Source organism: Crassostrea angulata, chromosome 2, assembly GCF_025612915.1.
Source record: "Crassostrea angulata isolate pt1a10 chromosome 2, ASM2561291v2, whole genome shotgun sequence".
Lineage (NCBI taxonomy): Eukaryota > Metazoa > Mollusca > Bivalvia > Ostreida > Ostreidae > Magallana > Magallana angulata.
In genome coordinates this window covers 46407885-46435717 of record NC_069112.1, presented here as the reverse complement: position 1 = coordinate 46435717, position 27833 = coordinate 46407885, and the positions used below count along the sequence as shown (strand labels likewise).

Below are 27833 nucleotides of genomic sequence, written 5' to 3'. Positions count from 1 at the left end.
ACAGGTGGAATCACTGTAACCATTATAATTACACAATTTACAAGAGAGCTAAATACACATTCTATCGTTGTATAAAAGAAGCTGTTTTAGATAACCTAGCTATTATCAAAAACAAGTTTTCAGTTCAGATGGTGGATTGCATTTACCTCTGATTAAAATGGGTAAGAGAGCTTATTTTCTATAAAACATTTTTATTCAGAGCAGGGTTAATCGAATTGGGACATTGAGATAGACAATGGTTTTTTTTTTCAAATGGAATGCATTTTTGTATTAAAGTTGTAAACTTACAATCTCATTTCTTCGAGTGTTAAAAGTTAAGATAGTTTTTATCTTTACCTTACTTTAAAAATATATGTCCGATAAAATAAACTTATCCGGAATCTAAACATACTTTAATTTCATAGACCAATGTGAAATATTATCATGAATGGCGTATAAATGGAGTATTATAAAATTACAATCAGTCAGAATAGATCTGTATGATTGTCAGGAAAAAAATTGAAATTATCATTCGCTGTGCACTGATAAAAGACAGTTTGGACTATTAAAAAACATAGTGAAAGGTTTATTGCATAGTGGCAGAGTAGTGTAAAGATTGTCATATGGGTGTTTATCGTTCACCAAACCTTTGCGCCTTGTACATGTAACGGTGTGTTTACGCAGATTCCTTTTGGTCAATATCTATACTTATAAATTAAGGCATTTTGCAAATAAACTACAAACTGCTTTCACCAGAGAGCTTGCTTACACCTATGGTATTTCAACACATATAAGATGATGTACGTAAGATGTAACTGAATTTTAACTTATAAGTTATTATTGTGAAATTAATCAAAAATCTACTTTCATTTTCGATAAACAAGCCCGAAATAGAAAAATGAGAGTACGGTGGTGGACACGCTTTAGCAGATCCAAGTCATGGATAGTCTCGATCAAAATATACACTTGCAATGAAATAATATTGAATGATTACGTAAAGAGTTAATATATTTACTGTTAGCCTATTTAGAGAATACATAGAAGCTAATATTTGACAAATTGTATTAGGAAAAGACATAAATGGTAAACTAACAACAAAACTTTATGATTTACATAACGACTTCAATTTTTCTACCGTCAATTTTCCTTACTTATGTAGCAACTAGATGTTACCCCGCGCAAGCACGGAAATGAACACTTTACACAATGTTATCATATAATGCGTAATATGTTGAACCATATTTTTTGGATGTTTAGGGGAGCGAGCAGGGATGAAAAATTTAAACTGAAATGGGTAAAATACACATGTACATGTACGTGGCTTTTATCCGGTTTGTTTCCGCTGACTTAAAAAAAACCCCTTTTTTTATTGTACAAGTATTTATTTCAAACCAGTGATTAGGTATTTACTGTATCTCTCCTTAGGTCAATTTTCAATATTATTTCTATAACTGTCGCAAATAAGCATTTCAGATAAACGAAAAACAATCTGGAGGGAGAGGGGAGGCATCACCATTTCACTTTCCCGTTTTATGCATACATCGTTTATCCATATAGTAGAGCATTCGCAACTTCCCCAGAAGTTGCAAATGACAGTATATAGACGTAGAATACATTTATCTGTTCATTAATTGATGTTTAAGGTGTACAACCCATCTGTCGTGGTATGAAAATGTATGAATTCAAATTAAAACACGCTAGGTTACGCATTATTATTCATGCATTTGCATGCATATTTAAATCCAAAGTTGTCAGATTCCAAGTAGCTGGTCAATACCGATATTTAACTTGCCCTACACTTTCTGACATCGTGTCAATTAGTAAACCCGTTTCTAGGCACTCCGTTCTAGAAAGTTCTTTCCATTAATACTAAAATCGTATTAATTGTTCCATTTTACTCATCAACTTTTTGTAATAATCGAAGTCCGATCCAAAGTATCTGCCTGCGATGCATAATGAACTCGTCCTACACTTTTCGTTAATTAGTCAATCTGCGTTCTTGGTTACCCCGTTCGGGAAAGTTCTATCCACTTCTCTCACCAGAGGTCGTGTTTCGCAAGCGAATGAGTTTAAAAACTAAAATCGACCACTAAAGAAACGAATTAACTTATTTTATTTATTCAACATTTGTCAAATCATAATTTTTATATGTTTTCTAAATAGGCTCACAGTAAATATATTCACTCTATACGTAATCATTCAATATTATTTCATTGCAAGTTTTTATTTTGATCGAGTCTTTCCCGGACTTGGATCCGGCAAAGTGTGTCCACCACTTTACTCTCATTTTTGCTATTTTGGGCTTGTTTATAGAAAATGAAAGTAGGTTTTTTTATTAATTTCACAATAATAACTTATCAGATAAAACTTATCTATACTTTCGGGACATCATCTCACATATGTTGAAATACCAAAGGTGTAAGCAAGTACTCGGGTGCAGGCATTTTGTAGTTTATTTGCAAGATGCCTTAATTTATAAATATAGATATACATTCATCACTCGCATTTGGATTTTTGTCTCTCAGTTTATTCGATACACAGGGCATGTTGTTCGTATGATCAGTTTCTAAAATGAAGCAAGCTGTTGACAAAACAAGATTGGGGTCGATACAACGACCTTGTCAGCGAATAAAATGTTCTGCTAGGTCGAATACTGATGAGCGGTTTTCATACTAATTGTTAGAACATAAGTAATCACCTAATTGTGTACAGACTTTTCCGTTTTTCCGGATCACGACAAAGAGCATTACTATTCACCGAATTGTCTACCAAGTTTTACGTTTCTCCGATGATGACAAAGAAAACACGGTTGGTGCGACTGGTCAGCAGAGAATGCCCACTCCTTCATGGCACCTGATTCTATTGTTAATTTGTGTAGAAGGCCGTGTTTGTTCTGCTCCTATTATATATTTTCCTGTTGAATTTGAACACTTTTATCATCACATTTTATTATCAATCTATGTTGCAACTAAGTCTTGTGATTGACTTAAACTCTTTATGGCATGAATATATGTATAGGTATAAGCTTTTCACCTTGTCCTTCCTTGCAGAAACCTTGCATATCAAAGACTAATAAAATATTCATTTGCTTTGAGCTAACGTAATGTAAATAACATATTTTTATGATATCTTTTTAAAGTTTGAGTTACGTACAGAAGTAATATTATTTTTTATATTGGAGAAATTAAAATACTTCAGAAAGACAAAGTATAATGGAAGCACAAATTTTTGTGAAATATTGCTATTTCCTATTATGATGCGTTCTGTCAATATGTCGCTATACATTCAATACTCATCTATTTTCGCATTATATACAAAGGGTTTTTTTCTGTGAGCATACCATGCCCAAAAAAGAGCACGGCAAATGTTTTCAACGAAAACTTTGCAAGCGCCGACAGCTGGTATCGAACTCTTGACCCTAAAATCATTACGTCTGAAGCCCAACGCGTTATCGTTACGCTTCATAATGTAACAGATGGTATATATATATATATATATATATATATATATATATATATATATATATATATATATATATATATATATATATATATATATATATATATATATATATATATTTATATATATATATAACGTAGAAACATACGATTCACGTCAAGCAATTAAAATTATTAATCTTTCCAAAAACACCTCATTATTGACGGTAATTTTATAAGTTAAAGATTTGATAAACTTTTGAACACTTATCAAACACTCATCATGACGCTTGATAAAGATTGTACAAGAAAAAAATCAATGAGATTTCGTCTGCTAAACCTTTCGAGTTTTCTCGGTAAGATGAAAGGTCTCTCGTTTCGTGAAACGAACATAAAGCTTTATTGATTTTTTTTTCAACAACTTGTTTATTAAATAATCAAATCAATTGATTAATTTAAAAGAACAAACGCTAGCTTTTCCGGTGATTATTTTTGGGGACAAGACAACACTCAAACGCCAAAGCTACTTATAGCAAAGCACGTCAGTATATGCAACACTCGGCATAATAATAACAATAGTGTTGTGTTGTGCATGTACTATGCCTAAATAGTAGTCGGGGTTTGAAACATAGTGCACTCGCCTCCGACTCGTGCACTATGTATCAAACCCTGACTACTATTTAGGCATAGTACATGCACAGCACAGCCCTATTATATAAAAAGTAATACTAGAACTTTTGAGTTTTATTTTGCAACAATTTTTTCCATAAACTTGGTATGATTTGAATTTTTTTTTTTTGATGGATATCACATAAGGGAAATACATGTCTGTTGTTCTCCTTTCTTAACAATCAAGGAAGAATACAGAGTTTATGGTATTGGTGATGAGATGTTTATGTCCTCCTGTATGACTTTATAGCACTATTGTTCTTCTCAATCCTTAACCCAGGATAGATAAATCAAATTCTCGTAAATCTGTTTTATAGCTAAAACAGGTTTACATTTTTGAAGAGCCTCTATCGGTTTTCATCTGGATCAGAAAGTAAAGACTGTGTGGATACCTTGATCCACAACATATCAATTGTATGTATGATTACGACAAAGAGCACACGGCGGGTGCGACTGGTCAGCAGAGGATGTTCACTTCTCCATGCAACCTAATCCTACTTCTGATTTTTGCACAGGTCTGTGTTTGTTTTGCTTCTGTTTTGTAATTTTTCCTTTGGACTTTTGATTTGGAATACTGTTCGTCATCACCACATTTCATATATGATATACTTTACATTTTTTTTTTCATTTGTCAAATAGAACTACCTGGGGTTTTTGTTATACCTATACACTGTATGCTTAGTTAACAAACTTGAAATAACAATAGATAACCGGAAAGTATTGCGGTAATTTTGTATCATAAAACTTTATTTAGTATGAATATATAGGGAAAACGTAGTATCGTCATGAGCAAAACTCAAACCACACCAGAAAGTACCAAATAACATGTTTAATTTCTCACTTTCGTTAAAACCAACTCTATCGGAAACGTTTCAGCATTGCTCAGGTTCTGTAAACCCAGTTTTGATGTCCATGATATTTGAACACCGGAATGTCATAAATAGGAGTCCACTGTTATCTAACAAAGTTTTAGTCAACAGGTAAGTCAATATGATCGATTTAAGTCAAATAAGTAATCTCATTTATGTCCTTTGTAACGTTTTTGTAACGTTTTAAAGTGTTGGTTTTGGTGCGTTGCCCGAAGTTTTTTTTTTAATTCAGAGTCACACTGAAAATGTTTGTTGAAGTTTTTGTTGTTAGACAGCCCGAAAGAAGTCTCTCCATGAAATATGTACCTTAGTGCATCTTGCATAAGGTGGTACAAATAGAATAGATATGAGTCCTTATCATTGCAAGAAGCGGTCATAGAATGTATAAATATAAAAGAAGTGCAAGCAAACTCAACATTCCTAATGAATTGTAAATAAGTAATCCTTACTTAGAAACTCACGAATCGCCAACCAGATACATGTTTAATGACATTAACTAGAGATGATAGTAAGATAAATGTGACAAGCTGGAGAGAAAGGTTTTAATTGATGTTATAGCCAAAAAGGTTAGTTACTCTATGTATAAAAAACAAACTTTCAAATAGATAAACGTTTATATACGAAATGATAAAAAAAGCTCTGATACAATGGGAAAACGGTATCGAATTGTAAATAATAACACCTAAAATAGCATGGCAGTGTGTATTATCCCCACGGAACATGCATTTAAATGATATGTTTGCATAGTGAGATAAAATCATTGCTACGCCACTGGTAGGTACATTGATTAATGTATGGACACGTAAACCAAATATTGATAGGACCAGTAATTTAAATACGTTCCTTCAAAAAGTTGTTTGACGTGATTTTTGTGGAATATGGACTAGTTGCTCCATTACCTTATACTTATGAGAGCCTGTAAAAAAGATCAAGAAAGTGTATCTTAAAAAAGCGAAAGAGAATGGGTAAGATGATTAATACTTCATACATTAATACATAAATGAAGAGTTTTTTATTGTTGGATATGTAAAAAAAAATAGTAGTATTGATTACAGAGCTCAGAAAACAATTCTGTAACTTTCTAATTCTATGCTGTCGATCTCGATGAATTTTTGTAGAATTTCTAATTTTTCATCGATAAAGACAATCTCTGTAAACTTAACGTGTGATAATATGTATATCATAAAATAATATTACTATACTACACTATTACATGGTGGATTTTGGTGTGAATTTTAAGTAACTATGAATAATTTGCATATAGATTTCTTTGCTGGATAGCAATGACTTATAACTTGGTTGACCAACTTTGATCTAAAGGATTATACTATTAAAATACAGGGGGTTAATATATACGAAAAATTATAATGTATCAAATTCCCAACAAAAACAGAACATGTTGTCAAATGTTTAAGCAAAATATGGCTTTGCACGTAACAATTATTTTTAACCTTTTTGGAGGACGAACGTTTTCACTGTGTTCTGTTGACTTTAAAAAGTTATATTACATTCATAAAAAAAAATTTTAACATCTAAATGGCGTACCTTAGAACTTTTCAAACAAAAAATATCAAATTTGTTGTAGATAAGTGTTCTTTTCACATGAAGCGCATATCAAATTCATGGTTGATAATATTTTCTACAGATGGTTTTATAGTAACGATGACTTAAGCTGGAGAGAAAGGTTTTAATTTCTGAAGTAGCCGAACAAGGTGAGTTTATATATTCAAAAATCATGTACATAAAAAGTTTACAGACGAAATGGGAAGAAAAAGTTATTATACAAAGAGAAAATGGAATCGATTTGTTAAAGATATTAATATAAACCATACGATGTTTTACACCTAAAAATAGTTAAGCATTATGCATTGCTCTTTATCACCACGGCATTCCTAAGCCCCTTGAAGGTACATTGATTAAACGTGTGGACATTTAAATCAAATATTGATAAATCCAGTAATTTGAATACGTTCCTTTAGAAAATCGATCGTAGCCAGAGGCGGATCCAGGATTTAAAGTGATAGGGAGCGCCAGTTGTAGGCAAAAGGTCTTGGCAGCCTTATTGGGGGCCTAAGGGATGCATTTTAATTTATAAACATTTGTAAATAAAAGACAAGCAACATTCCAACATTTCTGTCTACTTTTTTCTTACGAATGCATGTAAATCAATTAGTTTTAAAAAATCATGTTCAATGGGACGATGTTTATGAAGTTGAAAAATATTTGTGATAACCATGCCTATGGTGGCATATTTCTGCCATCACTTGTCAGATAATTATGTCCACTTGTCAGATAATTGTTGACTTGTCAGATCTTTAAGTCGACTTGTCACTTATTCACATATTTAAAAATTCAAAACTATAACATTTCTGACAAGTCGACATAAGGACCTGACATTATACTTCACCTTTGAAATCGGTTTAATGTAGAGAAACCCTAAGAGTTTCCAAAAAAGTTCATTTTTAAGACTCGCAAGTTTTACATTTTCTTTGATCAAAGGAGTATAATTTAACTTTATTCTGGGAATCCGCCACTGGTCGTCTTAAAAGTATTGATTAACAGGATTTATGTGAAACATTGACTAGTCACTCGATTTTCTTATACTTATTAGAGCCTGTGAAAAAGACCAAAGAATGGTATCTTAAAATAGCGAAAGAGAATGAGCAAGATGATGAATATTTTGAACATTTATTTATTCATTAGGAGTTTTTACAGTTGGATATGTAAAATAAATACACTGTAAAGGTATTAATTACAGAGCTCAATAAAACAATTCTTTACCTTTTTTATTCTATAATCACACGTTAAGTTTACAGAGATTGTCCTTATTTATGAAAAATTAGAAATTTTACAAAATTCATCAATATGGACAGCATATTATGAGTACATCATAAAATAATATCACTATTTTAAGGTGGATTTTAAGTAAGTAACAAAGAGTTATAAGTTCTGTATATTGCTGTATATTGCTTTTAACTCTACGACGAATATTCAAATTGTGAAAGATAATTAGAAATGCATTACTAACACATTCAAAAGAATATAAGTATAAAAATAAATTTATAAAAAAAAATTGTGATTATACCCCTTTACATTAAGAAAATGGAATTCAGGAAAGAAATGTTATACAAGGTTACACATTTAATTCATTTCTTAATATTCCATCTAAACTTGGTAAAAAAAATTCTGGATTGCCGCATGTACAGCATATGAAAATAATCTTGTCAATTATTCTTTCAGACAATGGACCAATTAAAAAAAATTGGCTTTGTGATAAAAGGTATGGTTTAATATAAGATCATTAGAAATATTGTTGTTATAATTTTGAAATCTAAGAATAGGTTTGTCACAAAAATAAAGTACACCATTTCAATAGAAGTGGATGTACAAGGCCATTATCCTGAATATTATATTTGGAATATTTACAGTTAAATGCTCCCACTTTTATTTGATATACAGTTGTTTGAAGATTAGCAGATAGAAAGAACCTTAAGCTTGAATAATGCGATAAGACACATATTGCATATTTTCATATTTGAATTAAAGTATGATAATCTTTACAATTCCTACAGATATTACTTTGAATGTATAATAACTTTAGATTTTAACGTAATTAGAAACAGAGTTAATAAATGGTTTCGTAAAGGGATGAGACGTTGTTCACGTTGATAAATGCTTACCTAACCAATGGTTTCTTTAGGGTTTTCTTTCCTTTCTCAGAAGCCTTTGGTCTTCTCAAAGTAAAAAGAACACAAAGCGCTCCATCAATTGTCGGACGAGTAGAGGAAGACCATGAAAAGAAAGAGGTTTATTGACTATAGTCCTAAAATTTAAAAACAAAAACAAACAATACTTCATTTTTAAATAAATTTATTTTAAGTTTAAATGAATAATTGCAGAGATATCCAAAACAAGAACGTTCATCATCATGTGGAGATTTGATTTCAAAATCCAGAGAAATTCCAAAGAATTGTTCAGAAACTAGCAAAGGTAACACGACCGGAGTACATAGCTAAAACATTATCACTCAATTCTTCTTCAAATTGTTTACAATGATTACTATGACCATTGTTAACTAAAGTTTTGAATATTAATCACAGCTGTATAGTCTTAATGAAACAGTTCTTTTGAAACTTATCCATTAATCAGAAAAGACAATTTTAAAAATTCTTTTTTTATCTTAAATGCCTCATTCTTAAGTCACCTGGTCTCTGGATCATGAAGCAATTTCAGATTTAAGTCAAAATATCAACCAGTCATAAAATAATGGTTTATCATAAAAAAAAGATGGAAATTTGTAATTGACACCATTATATCGAGACACTTTTAATAGTATTTCACTTTTGTCAGTGTTTTCAATCAAGAGACATTAAGACAGCTTACAATTTTTGACGTAAGTTAACGTTTGCTTTATGATCCTGGGGCCAGAGTCCCTGTTTCTATTGGCCTTTGTCGGTCGTCCTATGGCTTGCATCGTGCGTTTACAATTCTACATTTTAATTTTTTTAAACTGCAAGGCCATTTATTACAATTTTTGGTTTGAAACATCTCTTTGATAAAAAGAAACTAAATGTAAAATGCGTGACTTTACCATCCCGGGGCTCATTGGTTGAGCCATATATATAAAAAGACATGCATTGCTAGGTGTCCATGAGCCCTTTACTTCAATTGAAAAATTCATGGCCCCTGGGTCCGGGGTTCAAGCCCTATACCAGGGCAATATGAACATATATTAAATCCTAAAACTTTCCTCTATTCCCATATACATTAGAGGAAACTGAACTCATAATCATGAAGTATATGAAACCCTACACTAAAATTGTGAAATTCCCTTGGTCAGGGGTTCAGACATGAAGGTGGGACAAATATGACCAAATTGTGAAAATGTATTTTATCTTAAAAAATCTACTTCCATATATATTTCAGAAAATCCATGTAGCTCTCATCCTTAAATTTATAACCTTTAGGTGACAAGTTCAGGCCTTTTAGATTGGGCCAATTTGGCAACATTGTGAAAATTATTAAATTTAAATAATTTCTTCTGTACATTCATTGTTGTTCAATATAAACTAGATGTATTTTCATTATTTTCATAAGGTCTTTAATGAAACTTTTGACGATTTAATTGTATGTTTTTCTTCCTATAATAATACACATCATACTAAAAAATGGTACTTGAGCAAACCTGCGCTCGATGTTTCCCAGTCGAAAAACCATCGGAAAACACCCATATTTTGCTACAAAATCTGATTTTTTCAAAAGAATATGATTGTCATGACGTATTTTCTACATGATGACGTCACTGTGGTGACAACTTTTTGAAAACTTGTTTTCAATATGATTTCAACTATCTGCCACCTTAGTTTTAAAGCTCTTCAAAAGACTTGAATTTGGGGGGCAAAAATTGCATAATACCGCACATAGTCCTTTGATAATATAATGAAAAAAATTGAAAATGTATTAAATCCTATACTATCTTATTTTGTGCTAATATCCATAGTTGGGGGAATAAACTGAATGCATTAATCTGATAATCATGAAGCCCTCCACCGAAATCATTGCTCATGTGTTTGGGGTTCAGGAACTGAGGCGGGGATAATATTACCATAATGTGAAAATACATTAAATCGTAAAAAGTTGTTCCTCTTCATCCAGGGTAGGGGAAATAAGTGTTTGCATAGTTTTGATATTCATGAAACCCTCTACTTAAATTTTGAAATTCACAACCCCTGGATCAGGGGTTCAAAACCGTTGAACAGATCTGTTATGTCCTTATAGTACAAATGTATTGAATTTTATCAGTTTTTCCTCTGTACTTTCACAGTTGTGTGAGAAAACTACATTCATTGTTTTTATGTGCATAAAATGAAGCTTATAATGTAAAAATAGGACCTTCTGACTCGTGAAGCTAAGCCTATGGTAATCAGGTGACCGTAATTTTCTGTTGGCTTCCTCTTGTTTCTTGGGGATGAAACACACGTGAGGTTATTGCTGATTTCTTATTTAATAAAAATAATAAATGATGTGGCATTCTTATATTTAGAATGTTCTTTAAACAGGTTTTAGTAAACAAATGAAGCTAGCTAATTCAATACTTAAAATGACAATTTAATCAAAGTGTTCGGTTTTAATATAATGAGGCTAGACATGAAACTAGACATTAAAGACTGCCAACTTTGAACCGTATAACTTTTAAAACGTCCCACCCCAACCTTACAGAGTATTACCAAAGTTGGGATGATATAAATATCGCACTGAAAATGATCTGCTTACTATATAAATATACTTTACAAATCTATGTTAATTGAGTTTGTGCTTTACATTGTAAGAAAAGAAGCGAATTGACCCTAAGTTAATTTTTATTCCAAGGTGCTCGAAAGCTGTTGAAAAAAATCAAAGGTCGAACTGGAGTTTTTTCACCTGAAGAAAATGTGGTGGGTTATTAAAACCTAATATCCTTTGATATTTTCATATAAAAATGTTTAAATTTGTTGATGTCTTTTAGGAAGGCAACCATTTTTAAATGGGGTTTTGATATTGTGGTATATATTTTTAGAATTATGAAAATCGTAAACAATCATTAAATAAGGATTCAAATCCAAATGTCTCAAAAATAGATGATCCAGAAGAATCGGATAAAACAACAAAAGGTAAAACATTAAAGAGAGTCTAACTCATTCTTGTTAAACCCTCATTAAACCTGATTTAATTTCAAATTCAATTACCGGTAAATGGAAATAGTTCTCTTATTATTAATTCAATTCAATTTAATTATTGTCATGGAACATTGAAAGTCTCAAGTGTGTTTTTTTTAAACAAAACACTAAGTAGACGAAATGAATTATTGTCTGGATCTTTAACCACTGCTAAAGATAGTCAGACAAAAGTCTATAATTTGAAAATTTTTACAGCTTTTTGTCACTTTATATAATCTAAATTATTGATTCTTACTGCAATATTTATAGGTTTTGTTTTAGTTTGAACTTTTCGCATTTAATTCTTAAATTTGTATAAACACTCTGATTGATAATTTAATATTATTTCAGATATCTGTATACTGTATGTAATCGAATTGTAATATTTTTTTTAAAAAGCATTGGATAATTGAATTTGTTTCGTACATTTGCAGGTTCAAGAATTTCTTCACGTTTTAGTTCTAAAACTGGGGTTTATTCAGTACAAAAAAATGAGGTATGTGGTATAAATGTTGTTGGCATTTTTATTTTTATATATCATATGCAATAATGTTTTTAATTTCATTAAACTTTAATGTTTACACTTAAAATTATTGTTTCAGAGTTTTGAAAAACGTAAACAATCACGTTTTACGCGGCTATGTTAAGGCTGTCCGAAGCTAAATATATATCGAAAAATGATACTATTTTAATTATCGAAAAATGCTTTAACCGAGTGAGTTTCTTTAAACTTTTATTACATAAGTTAACAGTGTCATCCAACACTATATTTGATGTATCTTTGTGACGTCATATATTTTTCTTAAGCACGTGACGGGTGTATTCTAACACGGTAAATAATCTATAAAAATCGCATCGCCACAAGTGAATACTGACATTTAATCAAAAATATTTTTATGACAAATCCTTCGATAAGTAATGTATTTTGCAGTTCTTGCTGGGGGTTCATATAAATATTTCGTTTATTTGAAATATTGTCAAAACATTTCGCACCGCCATCGAATTTAGGCACATTTTTACCTTTTAGGCTCGATTTACAAAAAATCGGGTCAATCGGTAGGTTTCCCCCAGCAAGATTCACAGTGGTACCTATTTTCTCTCCCGATTTCACGTAAAATATACTAAGATTGTTTTTATCTTTCACTTGTGCCAAGCCGTTTTTTATATGCACATACATATCACCATTCATTAGATTACACGTAGCAGGGGGAGTCTCAAAACCATAAGTTTATGAATAGTAATTTACCTATTACGAAGCTTTAAAACTGTTGATTTTTTTATACTCCATATCGGTGATATTGAATTTAGTATCACTAGTATTTACAACAGTGTCTATGTAAAGGAATGAAACGGTTTTATTATGCACAATGAATATCACTTATTACGTTACGATACATTCCCTAAGAACGATCGAAAGGAATGCAGATCGTGACGTCAAAGTTAACTATGACGTCATATCTTATGAAGTACAGACAAGTGACTTTCTACATATCTCTGTGAAATTAATCGGGCAGCCTTAACATAGCCGCGTAAGCGTTTGAAATCAAAGGTTTCCGTAGGCGAATGTTCAGAAGGATCATTTGAATTTGAAACAGAAACAGGTAAAACCATTTATCACGTTTTCATCAAATATGTTAGTATTTTTTTGCACAAAGTTATTCTTCATTGGTTAAAATGAGTCAACAAGTACATTTCGATATATTATAGATCATTTTTTCGATAGTATTTGTAATATTATTTGTGTTATGCATTGTTAAAAGTAAGTGATTTTTATTTTTATTTGATTTATCCATTTTTTTAGGTGTTCCTGAGCTGACAGTTTTCACGGTGAACATCAATGACAATGCTTCGGTTGGCTCCCTATGTCTGTCTTTATTTATTGAGAATTTAGATTCATAGATTTTGAATCTAATATTTTTATTGAAGTTGATTAGTAAATTACCATTTGTACCCATAGAAATATTTTAATTGAAAGATATTAATTTCAGAGTTATAAAAAAAGTGAAGAGGTATCAGATGAAGAAACTAACCCACTTCTGAAGAATGAATATTCACTGGAATCAGTAGAAACAAGACAAGGTAATATCATCATGTAAAATTTCTATAAACATGTTTTGTTAAAATTCATTATAATCAATGTCATAATCAAATTATTTCACTTTTTGAAACAGAAAATAAATTAATTTCACGAAATTCATCGTTCGGCCTCCACTAAGTATATCATAATTATTTGTTTTGTTAAAGGAATATCTAAGAGAATTATCGGGAAAATTAAATATTGGTCAGAGAGTTTTTAACGTATGTCCTGACAAACCGATTTAAAAACGAATAAGAATAAATCAATCAATCAATTAAAACTCTTTTGGTAAATTGAAATAAAAAAAGTGGTGTTTTTTTTTTTTTTGTTTAAGATTTTTGAAAATTTTACGTCGCCACGATTATAAAAAATAATTTAACAAAAGAGTTTTTATCACAAATTATTTTTTAAAATGAAATATTTAAAAGGTGTGCTTATCTTTGTCTAATTTTGATATTTTAATCAGTTTAATTATCTGCCTCGAAATATTAGAGAATTATGGCATAAAAAAGCAATAAATACCTGTAGAAACTTTAGAAAATTTGTAAAAAAAAAATTGAATTAAAAAAAGTAATTTGTAACCTGTAATTTGTTAAAAAAAAAAAGCATCACAATCCGGAGAAGATAGTAGATAGAAAAAATCATTTTGTACAGTAAACTGAAACTACATTTTGCATGTCAATTTGGTAAGTCAATTGACAAAGGTTATTTTATCGTTATTTTCTTGATTGTATTTAACTATTAAATTAAAACTGATGTCTCTGTGATAATTTTTAAATAAGTTATGATGAATTACAGTTGTTTATTTATAAAACGATATAGAAAGATAAGGAAAGAAAGTTTTAATCAATGAAATACACTGTTTGAATTATAATTGTTAAAATTCAATAAGATGTACGGTATTAAACCTCCTTTTTAGCTGAAGAATTCAAAACTGCTCAAACTAAATTCCATTCCATGGCTGAAAATGTGGTAGGTATAATATATATTATTAACATGAATTCTAATTTTTTTTATTATGTTTGTAAAATTCAAACGAAAAAATAAGATTCAAGAACAATTTAAATTAAGATATTTATTATTACATAATATTAAACTGAATTTCAGATAAGATTGAAGTTATTTAATTTCTAAACTCACTTCAAAATTAACGTTAAAACCAAAACATATTTATTCGGCGTATTCTGTCTTAAAATGTGGCTATCTCTACTTCTTAAATAGCTTTAAACGAAGCCACAGATAAAGTGATGTCATTTGATGAGAGGATAATCTTCTATACCTGTCTTATTAATCTAGGAATTCTGCTTCGATGATAAATTGAAACAATGTTCACCTTTTGGAGAATCATTACGAGAGGAGGAGGGAAATCTACTAAAACATCCAAAGAGCAAAACAATAGCGATCACCGAAAGAGACTCGGGTATATGTGGATTTGTGGGACTTTCAGTTGGAATTAGATTTCATTTAAAGCTTGTTGGAAGTTTTAATGGTTGTGTAATCATTTTTTTTTTATTTTGCTTATTTTAGATAGGGAATCAAAGTCATCTGTACAGTATATTTATTACAACGCCAAATATTTTCAACATTTTTATTATATTTACAATCTGACGAGGGACTGCCATGATCATATAGAAGGTTTGAGAAAGGCCAGTGATCGTGCGAACTTTATGGCTAAAGACATTGTCATAAGAATAGGGATTGTTGGAGAGTTTACTGAAGACAAACTAAACTTATTATCTAAAAGAAGAGGTAAAGTGTACGATAAAATGGTCTAAATGATTTTGATGTTAAACATAAATGCTAAAAATAAATTGCTAAACTTTTTTTGTAAAAAGGGTCAAAAGAAATGCCACCACATAATCAGAAAATTTGGGAACAGTCCCCGATTCTCTGTTTTCAAGAATCAACAAAACCAGCGTTAAAGGTATTTTTGCTTTGCAATTAGATATTTAATGTAATTGGTTATGTTAATATTAATTACATTGTAGTCAAAGAACCTAAAATGTTGTTAGGCAAAACTCTTATGTTTTGAATATAAGTGTTCGCATGTGTTAATTCAGATGTTACGCAGGGAGAAAGCCTGCCACAAAATACTCATCATATCTGATCCCAATTACAATGAAACGAAAAAAGTTGAAGACTCAATTTTCATCATAAGAGAAGACAAAGAACACATTCTCAGAATGATATCTATCTGTTTGGAGGAACAAATTCATCAACTATTACAAGAATGGTTGTTAAATCTGCCTGTTGAAGGTTTTGGTAAAAATCTACCAGGAATCGTGACCGAAATAAAGGATATCCGTAAACAGATATTGACTGATGAAAACAACCAACACACAACTGATGCCTCTGCCGTACGGGGTGCTGTCAATAAATCAATTGTTCCAAGCAATGTGAAGGAATACCTTTTAGGGTAAAGGCTTTAAACATTTTTTTTTAATTTTCATAATAATATTGCATTTCTTATCTTTTAAAAGGATAACATTTTTGTCCTTATGATTCTTATTTAAATGTCTAGTGTGGAAACTTAGTAACTGACTAATAATTCAAATGGTCAAATCCTTTCAGTTTTTGAATTATTAATCAAAATTTTATAAGCTCCTCGTGAAATTAGACGAGATGGTTTTTAAAAATCAAAGTATACTTTCACTTTTTAAAAAATGTGTAATCTTTACAAATAATTCGGTGCGTTATATTATTGATTAATGAATACTAGCATTCATTAGTCAACATCAGACACCGTCACAATATATCAAATGGTCCAGAAGCCTATATACTCAATTAACATAACATTTCATTTGATTTACAGAAGTTCTGATGTTAATTCATTTGGAATCTGGAATAATTCCTCAGTTAAAGTGTTTGTAAAGAAAACGACTAATGTCAAAGAATTAAAACATCGCATTAAGAAGTTAAACAAAACCTTCTTTAAGACATATAACTTGGAAATTGTAAAAGGAAGATTGGTAGCATTAAAGTCCTTAAGGCAGGGTGAAAATTTACTACTTAAAGATGGAGAGACCAGTCACGCGGGAACACTTGGTGGGTTCGTTACAAAAACAGATAATGAGAACAAGATATATGCATTGACTTGTAATCATATCTTTCCTAGTGAAGAACTTTTAGCGTATACGTGTAACTCTACCGATGAGGATATACATGTTGGTACCTGTGTGTTCACAACAAGGGACGGTTCTTGTGATTTTGCCGCTATTGAAATAAATGAGTCTTTTTCAAATAATTGCGAAATATCCTTAAGAAGGGAAGACAAAAAGAAAACGAGTGCAAGAATCTTTGATGAAAGCTTAGAACATATAAGCATTGTGCATAAAATAGGAGCCACCACAAACATAACCAATGGAAGTATTTGTTGCTCGGAATATTATGACAGGGATATGCCTGACAACCTTTTTCTTGTGAAGGGTACAAGAACAGTGTTTTCAGAAAAAGGGGATAGTGGATCGCTGGTTTTTTCCAGACCAAAGACTGGACGGCAAAACTACATTAATGTCGTTGGAATGGTATTCGGCAATAACTACCTGTCACGTGAAGATTATAGTGATGATGACCAGAAACTGGAAAAGGACAAAGATTTGGAAGGTTCTCCGAAGAACGATGCAGAAAAGGTAGAAGCAAACGTAGACGAAAAAACAAGCTCTAACACTCCCGCCTCTTCTGTTGGAGACAATGATCAAAATACTGAAAATTTATCTTGTTGTTACCGTATACACCCTGCTTTTGATCTGTTTAAAGAAGAAAAAGGTGTGGAGGTAAAATTTAAGGATGACTTGCCAACACCTTCATCTTCATCTGACGATTCGTATGAAGAAACCAATTAAATAAATGCAAGATATGTTTGGCATTCTCGTGTGTTGATATAGAAGCCGACTTATAAGGATTTTTTATGTCTTAGAATTACTGAAGTTACTTAGATATTTGGATAAATTAATTGTTGAGTACAAATCAAGCTAAAAAACAACCATTTTTTTTATTTAATAATTGTGTTTGATTCACTCATTGAATTTAGCTAAAGCCGGGTCATTTACCATAGCACATAGACATCATCAAATTTGTTCTTGTGATATTTTTTTTAATGAAATCTTAAACTTTATAATTGATCTCAATCAAGTGCCATTTCTTTTTTGTATGTATTGTTTTTTCATGGAATGCATGAATTTAAATAAATTTTAAAGAATTTCTGGATTCTTATTTTAAAGATAAAACCTGCATTATTTTGGAAAAAAATTCCATACAAACTTTCCGCCGTAAATCAATAATATCAACTTTTGCTTAATTTTACAGCAAAACAAATTGCTGGGAGTTAAGATATTCCAAGTATAAGGCGTTGAAAATCCCATACACTAAAGCTCGGTTATAGGACAGTCCTATGGACCTAATGATTTCATTCCCAATATGCATACCAGTGTAATTTGTATATATAATGTGAAATAAATCAGAATCTAAACGTTCTCTTATGATGTCAGGATAGGGCCATTTGCGTTAGCGCGACATCGCGTTCATATAAACGCGAAACCACGCTACCAAAAGACACCGTCGCGCTAACGCAACGTTTAACGACATGCCGTCGCGTTGACACACAACACACCGTCGCACTTACGCAGTTTTGCACAAGCAGTCATTCTTACACAACTTACCACAACGCACCGTTTTTTTACACACAACATGTCATCGCACTAACGCAATTTTTGTAACACGCCATCGCACTTACTCAAAACATGCAATCGCGCTAACACAAATTTGCACAAGACGCTGTCTCGCTAACGCAGCTTTATATTTTAACAGTCTAGTAGTAAGTCGTGTATGGAAATGGCAATCAGAAGTTAGAGAGTTAATCGCTTTTCAGTAATCATTGTTTGAATAGCGAATAATATGTATTATTTGGTTAATTCGCTTATCAAATGACCGTCAGTATGCAAACTTCAAATCCAAATTAATTTACTTTTTATATAGAACAAGCAGTGATATATAAAAGAACTGACCTGATATTTAGATAGCCTGGCAAAATGGTAAGAAATAAATCATATAAAGTTATAATAGGATTATTATTTAAGGGGCTGGCTTACATCCTGTTTCCTATATTTGGGCTTCATATTCGGTGAGGATGGGGTCACGGGAAAGGGCAGTTGACTCTGAAAAGGCATTGTGTGTACACAACCAGTAACAAGCATAGCTAGCCTGCTGAAAAAGGGAAATTTCGTATATCATTTGTAATTGGACTGGCTTACACCCTGTATCCCCTATTGGAGGCTTCATATTCGGTGAAGATGGGGCACCAGGGAGACCAGTCGACCCTTAGAACTGATTGTCTTTACAAGACCAGTAACAGGCATAGCTATCCAGCTGAACATGCGAAATTTAGTATATATAACATTTGACATGTAATGAGACTGGATAATACCCTGTATCCCTATTTTGGGCTTCATATTCGATCAGGATGGGGCCTTTATAAAATATTTTCGGGTATGATAAGGCAACTCTCAGCGATCGATTTAGTTAACATTTCTCCGATCGATATGACGTCACAATAAGCGGCATGATGTCATATTTTAATCAGAAACATCCAAAATTTATCTTTATCTCTGTTTTAAATTATCAAACTACAGGCATAAAATGTCACATGGCACTCCTCCAACTGAATACTAGTATATCTTCGATTTCTCCGTATTACGTATAAATATCATACATATAGGAGATCAATGCCGGTAGACAAATTATCGGAATGGAGTGAAACTGAAATAAATATAACAGATGACGGATTTTAGTAAATGCCCAGATCTAGTTATTTTTACGGTTGAAGATGCAACATACACTTTCTACATTAGAAGTTAAAGGAAATGTGCATGCAAACAATGACAATTTAAAGAATTTCTTTTAAATTGTCTGCTGTAGAAACAAACAAAACAGGCAATTCTGTATTAGACATCGTCCGATGATGCATGTAGCACAAACCTACTTTTATCTTTTAAGAATTTGATAGCAAAAGTAGCAAAAAGCAACAATACGTGCTGTACATGTATGACAACAAAATTCATTACCATTGTAAATTAAGAGAGCCCATTTCTTTACACGTCTCCGATTAAATAAAGTTATGATGTTTGTCATTTATATTCCACTAGCAAAATTTCAAAAACATTGAGGATCTTCCTTGGAACTTCCGTACACAGAGGAAATTTTCTAGGTGAACATGTAATACATGAAAATGTGTTAATTCATAAATCCAACGCCTACTTCGACAACGTTTTCGGCTGAAATCTACAATTCTTACTGAATTTGTATTACAATTTGCATTTATTTGAGACAGTTTGAAATTGGTTCTATATATAAAGTATATGCTTAATTGTAATTATCCATGTGCGCTGGTTCCGTTTTTTTCTTTTTCGTTTTTTTTAATTGATAAGGTATTGCACTGACAATGTTGACATTCTTCTTTTAAACATCAGAGAAATTAGAATCTCGTGGGATATACTATTTCAGTTTCAATAAGTAACATATCATTACCAGTTTTCAACAGCTTTTTTCAATCAAACGGTTTAGACGTACAAAAACAATCTGTAACACAGTTGAACCAGTATTATGCATGGTGATGAAATACAGGCAAATATAGAAAATGATCATGAAAAGTGTAACCCATGTACACTAGGTAGAGTTATGACGAAACCTGACGACCAAAACAAAAACTATGCATTGATATGCAGCCATAAGAAGAGGATCACTCATAAACTAAAGATTTTGAAGATATCGGAACATGCATATATACAACAAAAACCTCAATACTTTTGTAATTTCGATGCCATCAAGATACAAGAATCATTTTCAAAGAAGTGTGATGTGGTCTTTTAAAGAAATAATGGTTTAAAAACTGGCTCAGGCCAAAAGCTGAGAAAATATTATCATTTGTCATAAAAAGGAGTAAAACAAATGGAAGTAAAGGCATCCTTTTTTATCCTGGATATTTTTGAGAAAGTTATGATTGATGACAATCCTCAGTGCTTTATTTGAATGGCAGACATAAACGGAAAATTCTCCAAAGAAGGCGACAGATGGTCGCTAGTAAATTTGCAGATCAAGAATTGCACCCAGAGCAATGTAAATGCAAAAGTCACATTTTTATGCTAATAAAATTACAATGTATGATAGTAATGAGAATAACGAAAACATCGAAAATAGTCCCCATGTTTCGGATGGACTTGATCGTCAAAAAAGCAAGCAACTGAAGAGGGTGGAAACATAAAGGGAAAACAAGTCACGTCAACTTCTATTAAAAGTGATAGTGCAGCTTTAGATATTCAAGACGCTGAAAACATTTCTTCTTGCTTTGTATACACTCTGATTTTGAACTTAAAAAAAAGAACAAGTCACGCCAACTTCTAATAAACGTGATAGTGCAGCTTTAGATGTACAAAAACGCTGAAAACATTTCTTCTTATTTTGTATACACTCTACTTTTGAGCTTAAAAAAAGAAGATTTGGGGGTAAAATTCATCTATTTTATCATTATTTTTGTCTTCACCATGGTTTTCAGTTGATGCAGCATTAATGAACCTATAAGTTTCATATTTCAAAGAGTCCCTTTTATGCAAAAATGCTATCTTATGTAACCCTACAACATGTTTAGGATTACATTGGGAATAAATTGCTTCATTAAATTTCGAAACTATACCTAGCTTACTTTAAATAAGTGATGAGTGTGTAATCAAACACATGAACATTATAGGTTTCAATTGCTTATTGATCCTAAGCTTATTCATTCTTGGCGCTACCAAGTCGTTTTGATTTCTTTATTCTTTATTTTAATATAATCCTTTTAAGTACTATTGATTTACCACGTGAACGAATTCTCATCAATTGTTAATTGTAATTCACTACTTCTTCAAATATGCAGATTTAAATAACCAAATAACGTGCACGTGTTGAAAGTATCACATTAGACAAAAATAATGTAATGTTCCTTTGTTTTTGTGAACCCACATGTAGAATGCTTCTACTTTCGAAATCAAAGATAGTTGAAATTCGTACAGTAGTTTTGAAACATTAATGAAACTCAGACACTTTCAAAATCTCAGCAAGCTTCTTCATTTTTGTACGTATTGATATGTATAAAATTAAGAAAACTCCTGTGATATTGAATAATTGCAATATTTAGAAATTACTAGCTGATTTAAATTGTAGCAGTGATCAATTTCGAACGTTGTTGTAAAGAAACATTTAACTGTTGTGTATTTTGTCTTTGTGAAATAATTAAATAAAATGAGAAAGTGAAGGTCTAACGACTTGTTTAAATACTTGCCATGACAAATTAAAATCTAGGATATTGGATATTATCGACAGTTGTTTCTTCAATAAAAACGGAACTCATAGAAATTGTAAAAGTACCTTGTCATTGGAAATCTAAAAAAAAATGTTTTGTTAAAATCCATTCTGATTGCACACACAAGTAAGTACTCTGTAATTGACATTAAAAGATGCTTGAGTTTCTAATAGACAACATCTAAGTAGCTTTTGGACATCAGGTCTTCCAACAATCTTTTGGAATTCCAATGGGTACCAATTGTGCCTTATTTTTAGTAGACATAGTTTTGTATTCTTGTGAAAAGAATTTATTAAAAAAAAATCTGTACGTGAAAAAAACTTAATCACACGCTGAGACCTTTTACTCAACATTCAGGTATATCGACGACGCATTATCAGTTAGCAATTGCTATTTCCATACTTACGTAGACTTGATATATCCAAGTAAACCTGAAATAAAAGATACCACAGAGTCTGTGTCATCTGTATCATATTTTGATATTTTACTGCAAATGGACATTGATGATAACCTAACAACAAAACTTAAGGTAAAACGTGATGACTTCAATTTTTCTATAGTCAACTTTCCATACGTAGCAATATACCTAGGTTCATCACCTGCATATGGTGGTTTTGTCTCTCAGTTAATTTGATACGCAATGGCATGCTCTTCGTATGAACAGTTTCTAAGGCGAGGCAAGCTACTGGCAAACAAGTTGATTAAACAGGACTATCGACACTCTCGTTTGAAGTCATCTTTTCGTAAGTTCTATGGTCGATACAACGACCTTGTCAGTGTACAATCTTCGGCTTTGTCGCATGCTGACTGACGTTTTTATACTTATTGTAAGACCATAATTTTTCACCTAATAGTTTACGGACTCTTCCGGGTTTATTCCTGATTACGACAATAAGGTTTAGTCATGTTGACTTGAGAAAAAGTTTGTGTGTGTGTCTCTGTGTGTGTTTTTCTTACTTGGCCAATTTTTAGACCATACAACTAGAGGAACAACATTGCTTTACTTTATCATTTCAATCAACTTATTCAAGCCTACAAATAGTTGTCGTTATACGATTATACCCTTGGGCATTAATCTTCAATACTCACGAGCTCTAATCTCACTTTTTTAATTGTAATAGCTTAATGGTATATAATCTCAACATATAGTCCTTTTCTCATGGGTGTAGCTCTACTGGTGGTGCAGACTATGCTGTGCATAGTCTCGTGGCGGCATTCTGGCTCACCAGTAGTGCTTATGTTAACAATATCAATTGACAGTTATTTGCATTTATATATATATATATATATATATATATATATATATATATATATATATATATATATATATATATATATATATATATATATATATATATATATATATATATATACATATTATGAACTAATAAATAGTAAATAGTTGAGCATCTGTTTCCAAGGCTCAAGCATTTGCTTTGCTTGTTTGATAGGAATGCCCTATAAGGCAAGAATTGATGCCTGGTCCACACATTTTTAAGCAGCCATGGCCAATCATCGCCAAACAAAACTTAAATTAAAATACTGAGTAGTTATTTTTCATTGGTCGAATCCCTAAATTTATTTTGTGTTCTGTATTTCATCTTTGATATAGAGCACAAGGCGGATGTGACTGGTCATCAGAGGATTCTCAGTCGTCTTAGGCCCCTGATCCTACCTCTATCTTTTTAGAGGTCCGTGTTGCTCTGCTTTGAAGTAGTATTTCGTTTTATTGATTTCTGAGATGGTTGACAGTTTGTTATTGTCATGTTTTATTAATGAAATTTAGTAGTTTGAATTTGGAAAAAAAAACAGAATCCAGAATTATAAAGTATTTAAATTGTTCTTTCATCTTAAGATATTTCTTTAAAATCTTTCAAAGTCTTTATGGTTGATGACGACTTCAGCCTTCCCACTTCCGGAAGAAATATCCGTTATTTATTATTTCTTTCTATAGATTTCATATTGCTGAGCATTAAGACATTTAAGCTGGTATCTTTTCATTTGAAAATTTATACGTTTCATAGTTAAATAGATTCTTTATGCATATATTATTCTCATTATATAACGACAAGTACAAGCTTGTCTGAAAGCTAACAAAAAAAGATTGTATCCATTGTGAACAAGAAGAATATTAGGTAATATTGTAACGTGCAAGGGGGTCACTGCCTGTGTTCCCCCGCAGGCCCGTACCCGAAATAGAATCGGATAGACCTGTTTGCTGCCAATATTTACAAGTGCAGTCTTCAATTACCGCGCCTGCACATATATAGAGACTCTACATCACACAGGCAGGGATAACCGCACACCTACGCAATTCTACAGGAACAAATGTTACTGCAAGCAGGTATGACCACACTTGCGGCAACAACACAACCTAACGCAAGCAGGGGAAGCCGCACACTTGCGCTAGAAAGGCCAGAACACCAGCAGGGATGAACACACACTAGTGCTCCGCAGCAACCACCATCAAAACAAAGTAATTAGCAAAATCAATTATTATTTATTATTGAATTAACATTAACATAAACATTAACTACATTATCAAAAATTGATATTTCAAAGGGCGATAACTTTAACCAAAAATACATTGATAAGGTTGTATTGTCGAGATTATGATGAGTTCAATATAAGTATTTTTCATATTTGTAAACTAGTAATATATATACCGATCTGAGTTGAACAGATCTAAATATGTAGTCAAAAACGCACAAGTAACCTCGTGTAAAGTGCAACTACTGACCTTCACTTAGAAAAAATATACACAAAAAAATCACATTTAGATCGACAAAAGGTGTCTTCAATTTCTTAAGGGGAAGTTTAAATCCCCTCTATTGAATATATAAAGTAAAACTAAACGCCAGGTGTTCCAGAGGCAATCGTTGCACATCAGATTTGTATATTTTTTTTTCATCTTTATGTTATCAATAAGGGAACGATCATTTACAAAAACAGCTGTATATTAGGTTGTTTAACTGTAACTGGAAACCAAGCTTATGTCATTAGCTAAATATATATCAAATTTTGTCAAAGAGAAAAACCTAGTAACGAGTCGAGATGTCTATTTATATGTTTCTTTCGTTTTAAATGTGAGAGAAAGATATCTATCTATCTATCTATCTATCTATCTATCTATCTATCTATCTATCTATCTATCTATCTATCTATCTATCTATCTATCTATCTATATCTGATTGTATGAATGTTTTGTTTGATTTAAGAGGGAAAAAAGTTGGCATTAAATATATGATATTCATGAACTTATTATCACAATGTTTTCCCTCCTACGCCTTCTTCACCTTCTGATTAAGTTTGGTTTGAGAATGCTCTTCTTTGGGAACCGTCAATTGTCAGGAATTTATGAAAACAATATTGTATTGCTTTCATCTGCATATCACGATTGAAAAATATTCGAGTACGCTTTGCGTGGTAATCCACAATTCAACAGTACTGAATAGAATGCACTCTTTTACTAGAAATTCAAAATGTTATTCAATCGGTTCAACTGAATTGAATATTTTTGAAATCCGACTAACGCTTTATTTTTTTATCTTTTTTCTCTCGACTGTCGAGCACTCTTGGTGTTAAAACAAAATATTTGTGTCCGATTAGTCATCGGCTTTCTAATCAGATATATCACTAATCTCTCAGAAGGTCAACGTTCAGGATCTTTTTTAGCAGAAACCTTTTCGTCATATTATGCAACAATTATCAAGATTACAAAAGAGGGTATTATTTAGATAGCATAATACATGTAAGTTAACCAAGTATTAACTTTTCTTGTTTTAAAATAGCAAGACAGGCAACCTGAAACCATCAGTAAAAATAAAATGTTTTAGGATAAGAAATTGATCTCTCAAACATGACCACAGCCACTAGCTATTTCGTCTATTGTACTAAACGTTTAAATATTAATCAACAGTTGGTAATATTTGCATCGTTGTTATTTTATTTCACAAAGAATGGTAAATTCTGTGGTTTTTCAAAACACAATAACATATTTTTAAAATGATCTAGTTTCACTAAGATTTGAATTTTGAATTTATGTTGGTTTAAAAGCAAGTTAAAAACAAGTATCAGCTTTCCTTCAATTTCGTCTTATGTAAAATGATCTCTTCCCCCTACCTATGAAAAGGTATGAATTTACATAATCCTTAACCTTGGTTAAAATACCCTTCAATTTAACTTGGGGAAATGTAATATACACACCATCTAATGTTGCAGAATATCGTCCCTACATATTTAAATATAACACAATGAAATGGCCCGCAACTCTGTATTTATTAATGTAGGTAACTAGGCCTTGTACATTTAAATAGAGATCTTGAAGCACTTAAATGCTAGTAAATTGATGAAAGATATACGCAAACTAAATGGGTAAGCCATTTTTTATTTAGCAATCGACTTTTAAAATAAAGCAAAGTGAATTCGAGAAATTGTAAAATTTTATGTCGGAACAGAAACAAAAACTTCCTATCTCCAAAACATAAATTGTTTAAGTTCTAACTGCACGGAAGCTACTCTGGGAATTTTGACATATTAACATCCATGGCTATTTTGACTGTATAATTTATCATAGCAGTATCATAACATTTCTGAAAAATGGGTATAACAGTAACGACTATATTTAATTGAACCTTTTTAAAGTTGATAATTCTACCTGTAATATGTCAGTTAAACTTTTATAGTCTATTTTTTCATTAATACGTATCTTTTATGTTTTTAAAAGAACTTTTGCCGAGACACAAAAATTAGGTTTTATCATATGACATACCCTTTTACACCCCCCCCCCCTTTTATTTTTGATATCTTCATAATATCCGAGAAGATCTATGTGATACTATTATCATTACTACATGAATGTTTTTGCTAAAATGAGTATTGACTTGGATTTCGTCTTGACTTATTTCTCTTCCTATCATAAAAAATTTAGTGACATTTATACAATAATACTTAAACAATATGAATATCCAGAAACCTAAAATTTGAATAGTCTAGAAGTAATTCATTGAAATGTACAGAAGTATAGCTACATTTTATTAAAATAATAATGTAGCTTTTATATTGTTGTATTGAAATTTCTTTGCCAGAAACCACAAAAGTTACCCTGGCGCCCGTCAACAGTTAAAAATGTCATAATTAACCCTATAATCACATCGTTTTTGTGTGGAAACAATTAAAAGACAGTTAACACGACAAAATTTGAATTAGATCTAGATACATGTTCTGTTTTTGATACCATTACATTTAACACCGATGAACAATTACCGTAACACAGCCAATTATTGTTTAAGATAAAGTTGTAATGCTAAGAAAATAAACATAGAAATAAATTGCGGAGAAACGTATGAATATAAATAATTATATAGTTGTTGATGGTCAAATACTATTCATGTACTAATGTATTATTTCTCTGTACAAAAAAACGTTTAAATATTCCAGGTCTGAGGGATACAACAGGCATTTATGCACTTGTCCTTTACATCTAGGCAGTCATTTCTGTGGGGGACAAATATGTATTTAACTACTGTTGTTGCATGGTTCCACTCTAATGACCGCAAATTTCCACTTAATTGTCCGTTATATATCACTGATGCCTGCACTTGTCTTTTTGAATTGAACGTGATCATTGATTTATCATTGGACCAATCACTTAATTCTGCTTTAAGATTGTCTTTCTCATAGACTGTTTAACAGACAAATTATTTAAGTAAAACAAAAGAGGCATAGCGCCATTTTTACGCCTACACTTTATCGACGGAAAGTACCTGTTACTAA

General features: G+C 31.5%; 1 protein-coding gene across 5 annotated transcripts; it reads left to right on the top strand.

The window, feature by feature from the left end:
* Window positions 1-48: 48 nt before the first annotated feature.
* On the top strand, window positions 49-15350 carry LOC128173474 (uncharacterized). Of its 5 annotated transcripts, XM_052839171.1 has the most exons (16): window positions 49-161; window positions 4428-4600; window positions 4962-5065; window positions 6600-6666; window positions 8195-8234; window positions 8675-8760; window positions 8854-8944; window positions 11324-11388; window positions 11511-11604; window positions 12084-12145; window positions 12252-12282; window positions 13182-13250; window positions 13451-13500; window positions 13638-13728; window positions 14646-14698; window positions 15023-15350. In XM_052839171.1, exons 5-16 carry the CDS (start codon window positions 8198-8200, stop codon window positions 15251-15253), a joined length of 960 nt encoding a protein of 319 aa, XP_052695131.1. In that variant the 5' UTR covers window positions 49-161; window positions 4428-4600; window positions 4962-5065; window positions 6600-6666; window positions 8195-8197; the 3' UTR covers window positions 15254-15350. The 5 variants fall into 5 exon arrangements, with proteins under 5 accessions (XP_052695131.1, XP_052695133.1, XP_052695134.1 ...); XM_052839173.1 differs by having other exon boundaries at window positions 4428-5065; XM_052839174.1 differs by lacking the exons at window positions 49-161; window positions 4428-4600; window positions 4962-5065 and adding an exon at window positions 5150-5520.
* Window positions 15351-27833: the final 12483 nt, after the last annotated feature.

Excerpts from the sequence above, each read along its gene's own strand:
- LOC128173474 (XM_052839171.1), top strand. The coding sequence starts at position 8,198 with ATGGACCAATTAAAAAAAATTGGCTTTGTGATAAAAG. Across the intron at positions 13,501-13,637 it reads ACATCAATGACAATGCTTCG|AGTTATAAAAAAAGTGAAGA; the intron begins GTTGGCTCCCTA and ends TATTAATTTCAG. Across the intron at positions 13,729-14,645 it reads ATCAGTAGAAACAAGACAAG|CTGAAGAATTCAAAACTGCT; the intron begins GTAATATCATCA and ends CCTCCTTTTTAG.